The following is an 8,938-nucleotide window of genomic DNA, read 5'->3' on the forward strand; positions in this document are numbered from 1 at the left end:
AACCGGTAACTGACACAAAAACAAAAGAACAAGAGCACATATTCACTCTCAAACTATCTTCTGCCTCACCGGTTTAAGATAATAACACTGATATTTATCCTTCAATCTCTCCTCACTTGCTTGCATTGCACACATTCACATGTGGTTTAAACCTAATACTCCACATATGGAGTCTTGAACATGTGTACATGTGCGGTCAAGCGGTGGGAAACTGTGAGGAGCAATCACCAACGAGCGTTAGATACCTTTTTTTTCTTCTATTTTTTTTTTAAATGCTTTTCTGCGTACCCTTTCAAAGGTATGAGTTCACTCATATAAATATAAATATATATATACAGGTATATATGCATGTATACGTGCTCTTTTTGTTCGCTGACTTGCATCGAAGTTGTTGCTATAGCCCCAAGCATGAGGATGACGAAACTATCGAACCGCTATTCAAACATATGGCGGGTCAAACGGTGCAAAACAACGACTACGACAAACACCATTTATGAGAGGAGCTTTCACCTCAAATCACTCGGTCCGATTGGGAACGGAGGAAAAAAAAAAGTGAAACAAGGCGTTGAGGCACGAAACCACCTACACGTGCAGATATACGCGGACAACCTTTTCTCCCCCAAGAAGATACGGAACTAGCGGGGGGGGGGCGAAGAGGTAAATAAGCACGGCGGTTTCTTGCATTCAGTTAGCGAAGCACAAGAGCAAAATAATGGGGGAGGGGGAAAGGAGGACACCAAAGTCCAAACATACGCTACTTCAAACTTATTTATCAATCTTTTCTCTCTAACAGCAAATCATTTGGATCATAAAACCATGGTTTTGTAACCCTGACAGGTGCTAGGGATGCAGATAGCGGACGGCTGGGAGCTTCATCTATTGGTTCCTCCTCATCCCCTGATCCCTCGAGACCGTGCACCTCATCGCTGGTTGAAGAATTTCCCCCATCATCAACACTGACATCACCACTACCGCCAACACCACTATTATTATCATTATCATCACCGTCTCTCTCAGGTGATGACGAAACATCGCCTGAATCCACTCGTGGAATATATTCCCTGGGCACACGATTCGTTGCATCTTGCATTAAGTGTGCTACCGGGCGTCCATTTTCCCGCTTGAGAACGAGGTAGAGCGAGAAGAAACCTTTAATAGTGTTTCTCACATCTTCGCCGCGTTCATCATTATGTCCTCCATCCACTAAATGATGTAAACATGGACCCATAAAGTAGTTACTCACATCAATTGAATTCCGTGGGAAGACGAAATCATCCTCCCTGCCGTGAAATATGAACGCAGGAACGGTGCACTCCGAAGCGTACTTTAACGTATCCAAATCATCAATATTAAAAGCCGCACGCGCGGCGATGCGTTTGCGCATGCGATTCACAATTTTGTTTATGAGTGAACTAGGAAATCGCTTGGAGCCGTGCTGCTTCACCAAATCATTTACAAGACTCCGCAGCGTAGAAAAGGGCGAGTCGCAAACGATACATTTGATGGAGTTATCTTTTGATGCATACATGATGGAGGTGACGGCTCCCATACTACGGCCCCAGAGCCCAATGCCATCCACTTCCTCCTGATCCTCAAGGTAGTCCACAACCGCGGCGAGATCCTGTCGCTCATAGAAACCAAGTGATATGTATTCCCCATCCGATAATCCACTACCCGCTGCATCAAAGCAAAACAAACTGTACCCTTCCTTAAGCAGAAAGAGTGCCTCTAATGCGTCGTAACGTGAACCACAGTTGCCATGAATATAGACAATACACGGTTGTTTTTCATTACTTAAGGTACGAAACCATGAACATTGCAAGGTTAGCCCCCGCATGTTCTCTATCGTTAGGTCCGTGCGTTTGTACCGCTGAGGATCATCGGCGTCAAGGCGGAAAATCGTTGGACCCAAATCTGTTCGAGGATCATATACTGCTCGCTGTGGGCGTATAATAAGGTCGCAAATACTGTTAAAAATACCTTTTCCCGACACTAGGTAACGTATCGTATTCATAGCAGATGCTATTCTAGCTTAACTTGTTTTGCCCCTCTTTTCCTTGAAATTTACCCCTTTAGTGTACGGTAACCGCTAATTTTTAAGGGTGTAGACTCTAAGGAAAAGTATGTTGGGCCTGATAATGTTGTCCACGTCCTCTCCCTTCGCCCAACGCCAAAACAAAAGAAAGGAAAAGAGAGAAAACTAATGTCAGGATGCAGGAAGAAGCGTAAGCACGGTTTGGTTTTCTTGAATTTGCCTAGAGAAAAGGGAAAAAGGAAATATGAGGGGGGAGGCAGAGGACTAGGCAGGGCAAATGTGTGAAACTTGAGGCCAAATACCACAAAAAGAAATTAGAAAACAAATACACATAGAGAAAAGTAAAACAAGAACAGATTTTGAATTAAGTGAAGGTTTCCTTCCCCTTTTTCCAGCATTCCCCTCTTTTGTTAATAGATTGAACATGGTTACAGGAACGAATTAGCATGAGCGAGTTATAAAGAACGAAATAAAGAGAGCAATAATGTTGCTCGATTGCGGAAAGTAACACTTTCCCTCACTCATAATCGGACATACGTCACCCACGATGTGAAGAAGTTCCTCACAGGTGACAATCTAAACATCAGCCAGCGCAACACTCTTTCCAGTGTAGGCGTGGTGGAAGCATATGCATTTATCACGCCAACAGCAGCTCCTACAATCACCTGATCAGTGGAATGATAAGAGTTGTACACACGGCCACATGCAACAACTGTAGCTGATACTAGGAAGAATAGCCACATGCCCCATGAAACGGGTATATGGTTCGCGCTCGCTTTGCGCAACAGCCATGTAATGAAGAAAAACATAAACTGTGAGTGATTGCTCGGCATGCCATAATTACTCGACGAGCTCATTGGTACCATTATGTACATGCTACTTATCGGCCGCGGGCCCTTAATGAAAGCCTTCAGGAAAGTGTTCAGTGCCGTGTTCTGGCACAACCCAACGAGTAGCAGCAGCGCGGCATCTCTTTGATGAGAAGTCGAGGAACTTGCGAGCCCCGCAATGAATATGACAATAATAGAAGGGAGCAAAGAGGATAAAGCAAACACAAAGCTTATGGTGTCCCCTGCATCGTAGACCACCGTACTAGCTGCCCAAGTAATCCAGTTGGCGTGCATCGCTTTTCTCGGAGGCAACGAGCAACAAGCAGTGTAGAGGTTAAATCTAACGAGACGATGTAAAGGTGTAAAGAAGAGAAACGATTCGACTACAATATGTTTCACCCTTCGGCAAATGCGGAGGGCTTGCTGTTGTTTTCGTTTTACTAAAAGAGAGCATAACAAAAAGAGAAGGAGGGAGAAGTGGAGAGAGCTATCGTCTGAAGCCACGCAAAGTCAAACTACCAACAGCGGAAGGTGCACGAACCCCGGTACTCAAAAACGTGGCGGAGCAAAGAACAGTAAATGAGTGGGGATGAGACGCTACAGAGGGGGCATTTCATTAATCCGTCACCCCCTCACAACAGCGTGCACAATATTCCGCATTTGTGCCGTTTTGCCTTTTCCCCTTCGGTGTTACTGTCGTTTCACCCTTTTCACGACTTACCTTCCTTCATACGCAGTACTGTTATTGTTGCCTATTCATCTCAAAAACATCATCCTCTTCACCACGTTCCTTCTCTTCCATGGCGCCGGGGATGTTGCGGTGCCAATACTTCACCTCTGAAGAACAAGAAGCGAGCAAGTTACCAAGTGGACTCCATGCAATGGCATTGATCGGGTTGGCGACATCGCGGAATCGGTCGTGCGCGCTCTCCACCAATGCCGCGTTGTGAATCACCACGAGCACGCCGTCCTGCCGTGCAGTCCCCTCACAGCCGTCAACCATCCAGTACATGATGCTTCCATCCGCACCTGCACTTACAAAAAGGTCCGGCACATGTGGGTGCCACTCCACTCGTTCCACTGACTTGGAGTGGGCTTCGTAGGAGGCTACTTCCTGTACCATTCGAATATCCCAGAGTTTTAAAGTACAGTCCTTGGAAGCAGAAAGCAACATGGTTCCGCTGGGATTCCAACGCACACAATTAACAGACTGAGCGTGTCCCTGCAGCGCCGCAATGCTGCCACGAGATGCCGTACGCGGGTCCCATAACCTACAGTCGCGATCCTGGCTTCCAGTCAAAATTAGTGAGTGATAAGGGTGCCAGTCCACACTTACAACATCGCCACCATGCCCCTCTAACTTCATCTCCTCCCGTGCCTGTTGAGGGTTTGTACCCACGGCGTTGGTGTCCCACACACGAGCTGAACCATCTTGCCCGCAGCTACAGAATTTCCCCTCCAGTGGGGCCCACGTCAACTCCCGAACAGCCCTGTGATGCGAATTGAACTCCGCCACCAGAACAAAGTTGGAGAGCCACAGCTTCACCATACCGGCATCATCACCGCTAATGATCAAATCACTATTGTTTCCCCATGTAATAGCTCGACATGGGCGGTGATCCTCATGTGCCACGGTTTTGACCTCCACACCAAAAGAATGACCGTTGAACAGCAAAAACTCACCGCGTCCAGTGGAGCACAGCAAACGTCGGCCATTCGGCGCCCATTTTAGATTCAAGAGCCCCTGGCGCGAGAGGCCGCCGCGGCTATCGGGGTGATATGAAGTGCTGACCCATTGAGTGCAGAGTGCTGTGCTGGGATTAAAGGGGGTCCGAAAAGCAGGCAGCATATCCTTAGAACAGTATGGATGCGGGTCGACATGATAACCGTACGGTGTGTTGCGATGCTGCAGCCGCGTTGTCACATACTGGATGGCTGAGGAGTAAAAATCAACGGAACGCTGACCATGGGTTTTCCTTCGCGGTACATAGTCATCATACTCCTGTCCACGGAATTTTTGACGAGGTTGCTGCTGCGTTCGGGTGGTACTGCGCTCCGTCTCAAACTCCATCGCCCAGATCGTGAACTACGAAATCAAGGAAGACGCGATTCCCTCCCCCTTTCTCCAAATCCAACACCAGCGCTAGCCTTGCTGCCGGTTCTCCTCTGTGTCCAGTAGTATGTAACATTACAAAATGTGTGTTTAGGTTAATTTAGGGGAAAAGTAAACAAGCGGGTGGGTGCGGAGATCAATAAAACAGAAGGGAATAGGGTCAGTAGCAAGCAGCTTCCTTCAAAGGAACATAAGTAAAACCAACAAGAATGATGCCGATAACGGTAAACAACTGCAATGCAACAACAAGTAACGAACTCTCGGCGTGTCCAACAAGTACAAACTTGTCACGATTGCTGCTCAGCAGGATGCCAGCAGCGCATGGCAGGTTGAACGCTGGACTGAAACTGTTGACCCTGGAAACACTTGCACCGCCTCGCCGTCCAGCATCATTACCGCGCCAGACCTTCCGCCAGCACCTTCACGAGCAGCATGGAGGGTAAACTCCAACCCTGTTACATCAACTGACTCACCAACACCATCTTCATTAAGAACTACACCTTCTATGGCCTCACGACTTAAAAGATGCCAAAGGCGCATCCGCGTTGCTTCATGGGTAGCATGCGTGACACACATCGATCCCCGCTTAAATGTAGCATTTGGAGTAAGTGTGTAGTGGCGGTGTTGAAAAGGCATCTGCGAGGCTAACAGCATCTTCATTGGACTCTGAATAAGAACGTGTGACCTTCCCAGGGCTCCTGGTGCATCCTTCTTTCCTTTTCCTCCTCTTGTGCAGCATGTCAGGGTAGCGCTACACGAAATTGTCTCATTGCGCATTGCTGTATAAAACGCCCCCAACCTGTACTTCCCCCGAACCATTGGAAGCGAAATGTAATTGTCCCCAACAGCATCTAACTCATGCAGTCGCTTAACGCACATTGCATAAGTACCGACAGCGAGGTAGGAGGCCACATACCGAGTGAGCGCGCCATTAATCCGTACCTCCCAGAGGGGCACCTGCTCCACGCGACCAAGCACGAAGGCAGAAACGGAACGTTCCGCAGAGAAAATACCCAGAGAAGCTGCAACTGAGTTTTGCAACCCACACGGCACCAGGACTATGGGAGCAGCGGCCAGTGGATGATTTGGAGTTGCCGCCAGTACATTGACAACAGAGCTTAGTGTGCCATCACCACCACACACAATGATGGCATCAGTACCACCCGCATGGCGTTCCATGGCGCAGATAATATCTTTCTCGGGCACACACACGTCGTGGTGCACAATTCCTGCGTTATCAAGGTACTGTCGCAAAGCACTTGCGAAAACAGAAAGACCCTCGCGAGCTCCACTTCGGGTGTTAACGATAGCCAGGCAGCGTTTGAAACGGCTCATCAGCTAAATCAAGTCGTTTACGGCAACTTCTCCGAAGCTGCTATTCACCCAAACGTTTATTTTCCTCTTTCTTACTCCTCGGTTATGCTGACTGCGTGCGTGAGTTGCGGCTCCTCGTTCCCTCTCTACCTTACGAAGGCGGAAGAAAACGATATCTCTTCCTTGTTTTTTATGAATTCAAACTTTTAGCTTCTGCTCGTTCCCGCGTTTGTGTCCCTAACAACCCCTACACCATGAGGAACGTCCTTCTCGCCCGACCCCACGTAGTGAGCAAAAATATATGATGAAACGAATGAACCGCTTGAGTTTTGAAACACTTTCACCGCAGTAGCACTACAAATTATCATTTCAGCGAAGCCCCCACACGGAAGAGTGAGGCACTCGCACAGGATCAACTGTGAAACAGAATCTCCCTCTTTTTCCCTTGTATTCACGAGAAAGAGGGGGCTCCGACAAAAGATTAACTGCACCCCAACCTTACACAAACCATGCTAACCAATATATATATATACAAAAAAAACGTGCAACTACTCATTACGGCTAATGCCTTCCCTCTTCGCACGCCCTCCCGTGGACACCGAGACCCACTGTTCGAGAACGTACACATGTACGCGCATCTATATGTATATATATGGTAGTAACATGCAAACTACCAACCTGTCAGTAATGCACTGACCATCTGCACAGGAAGGTGAGCGGTCAGTACCAACCATACTTGGATCTTCTGCTTCACCCTGATGGATCTAGTAACGGTCCCGCCTCTTCCTCACCCTAAGCCTTTTCATGTAGTCGAAAGACCCCAAACATACAAACAATAAAATGATGAAAACATTACTAAAAAGTAACACTGAATAGCCTTTCCCCTTTCCCCCAGCGTGATCTGATCGGACCTCCTTCGAGTTGCCGCGCGCACCTCCGTCCCCTTTTCCCTTACCGCTGCTCTCCACATTCCGCCCAACATTTGCATCCTTCGACGCAGGGTCGACTTCATTCAAATCATTGTTGCTTTCCATGAGCCCCACTGCTTTGGGATCCCATAGGTACCTTTGCTTCAGAAAACCCGTCACATGTGCCTCAATAAAATTTCCGGCACCATCATAGCACTCGGTGCACGCCTCCAGTGTGGGAAACTGTCGCTTCGGTACTAGCGGGTCCGCACCATCCTTTACGTTGGCCAGTCGCGCATTCACATTATTGTGCGCACGCCACAGTTGCAGTACAGGGTCTTCGTTGGGGCTGAAGTTAAACTGGATGAAGTGGTCCCGACACTCCTTGCACGAGAAGAAATAACGTATATAATTCTGTATCACCTCAAGGACATTCCTATCCGCCGGTGTGTTTACTGTTAGTGCGTGCAAAAGGAGCCACATCCCACATGGGAAACCGCGGTACTGCGGAGATGAACCCCGGCATGTCCGCCACCGGACGTTACGTGGCGAGCCATCAAACGGAATACCGGACTTCACCACAGCATCTTGCCATGATGCGACTGTGAATGGTCTTTCCGCGGTAATAGATTCAAGGGCGCTAACAACACCGTCAGCCCCTATAGAAGGAAGCGAGTCTTTCACAAGCAACACAAAATCTTCAAGTGCAGTTAGCCGCTCGCGTGGTTCCGTACCTACCAGAGAAACATCATAGTGCATTGCGGAGAAGAAAGCGCCGGCAATATCTGTGGCATATAGTTCTGTTGTCTCAACAAACCTCCCTGATTCATCCGTAGAAGAAACAGAACGCTTCACCAACTCCTCTTTGGATGTATAAAGTTTGAAATGCATGTCTATGCATCGCTCCTTTAAGGAATCATCTACCACCATGTGTTTGTTAACTAGCCGTCGCACTTCCGACTCCAGTTCATCAACTTCCAAGTGACTGTTTTCAAATGCAACATGCTCTAATGAGGAGGTGCCGCACTCCTCGTTGCTCCTGCATGAGTCACGTGGGTAAAAGAAAAATAATCGTGGAACAAAGTTGATGTCATACTTACGGCACAGATCCACTTCACTAGCGCAATTCACAGCAGCTGCTGTGGCGATCTGAAGTGCATCCTTTCCATGCTCCACCTTCAACCCTCCAGCAAATTTGGAAAAAGTTGAAGCGTACCGTCGGCAAGCGCCGCAGCCATCGTTATAAAAAAGAACAATCCAAGGACAGAGAGGCGCAACACGATGAACACGAGAAAAATCATCACCCGATAGATCCACTACCGACGAATCTAAATGAAATAGACCCGGACGAGGACTGCCCGTGGCTACTTGGGCGACTGATTTAGAAAGACAACAGCATAACAAACCTGCAAAGACTACAAATGATCGAGAGAACATTCTCCACAACAAGAGAAAAACAAAGGGAAGAACAAATTGTTTCTACTACAAGGAAAAAAAATATTTAAAAAAAGTGAGAAAACATTATTCAAAATTGTAAAAATATATATATTAAAAGAAAAAAAATAATTAAAAAAACTTTTCACCATCATCATGCTCATTATATAATGCAAAGAGAGGGGGAAGATATCAGTCCCGTGCTTATGATAGGTAGCTTAGTGCACGGATGCCTAATTCATTTGAAAATCATACAAATGCCTCGATTGTTAGCATCATCTGCACATACACTCAAATATATATA

The 8,938-nt window shown here is 47.4% G+C and overlaps 5 protein-coding genes across 5 annotated transcripts; all 5 read right to left on the reverse strand.

Annotated features, from left to right (window-relative positions):
• Positions 1-772: 772 nt before the first annotated feature.
• Positions 773-2,014, reverse strand: TEOVI_000333300 (Alpha/beta hydrolase family, putative; the record flags this gene model as incomplete). The annotated part of the gene is made up of 1 exon (XM_067226253.1): positions 773-2,014. One exon carries the CDS (start codon positions 2,012-2,014, stop codon positions 773-775), a length of 1,242 nt encoding a protein of 413 aa, XP_067082354.1.
• A 542-nt stretch (positions 2,015-2,556) lies between these two features.
• On the reverse strand, positions 2,557-3,159 carry TEOVI_000333400 (dolichyl pyrophosphate phosphatase, putative; the record flags this gene model as incomplete). The annotated part of the gene is made up of 1 exon (XM_067226254.1): positions 2,557-3,159. The coding sequence occupies one exon, from the start codon at positions 3,157-3,159 to the stop codon at positions 2,557-2,559; it is 603 nt and encodes a 200-aa protein (XP_067082355.1).
• A 448-nt stretch (positions 3,160-3,607) lies between these two features.
• On the reverse strand, positions 3,608-4,936 carry TEOVI_000333500 (WD domain, G-beta repeat, putative; the record flags this gene model as incomplete). Its single annotated transcript, XM_067226255.1, has 1 exon — positions 3,608-4,936. One exon carries the CDS (start codon positions 4,934-4,936, stop codon positions 3,608-3,610), a length of 1,329 nt encoding a protein of 442 aa, XP_067082356.1.
• A 342-nt stretch (positions 4,937-5,278) lies between these two features.
• On the reverse strand, positions 5,279-6,313 carry TEOVI_000333600 (Diacylglycerol kinase catalytic domain containing protein, putative; the record flags this gene model as incomplete). Its single annotated transcript, XM_067226256.1, has 1 exon — positions 5,279-6,313. One exon carries the CDS (start codon positions 6,311-6,313, stop codon positions 5,279-5,281), a length of 1,035 nt encoding a protein of 344 aa, XP_067082357.1.
• Positions 6,314-7,056: 743 nt separating this feature from the next.
• Positions 7,057-8,637, reverse strand: TEOVI_000333700 (quiescin sulfhydryl oxidase; the record flags this gene model as incomplete). Its single annotated transcript, XM_067226257.1, has 1 exon — positions 7,057-8,637. The coding sequence occupies one exon, from the start codon at positions 8,635-8,637 to the stop codon at positions 7,057-7,059; it is 1,581 nt and encodes a 526-aa protein (XP_067082358.1).
• Positions 8,638-8,938: the final 301 nt, after the last annotated feature.

Source organism: Trypanosoma equiperdum (genome assembly GCF_001457755.1).
Source record: "Trypanosoma equiperdum strain OVI genome assembly, contig: ctg_725, whole genome shotgun sequence".
NCBI classification, from domain to species: domain Eukaryota; phylum Euglenozoa; class Kinetoplastea; order Trypanosomatida; family Trypanosomatidae; genus Trypanosoma; species Trypanosoma equiperdum.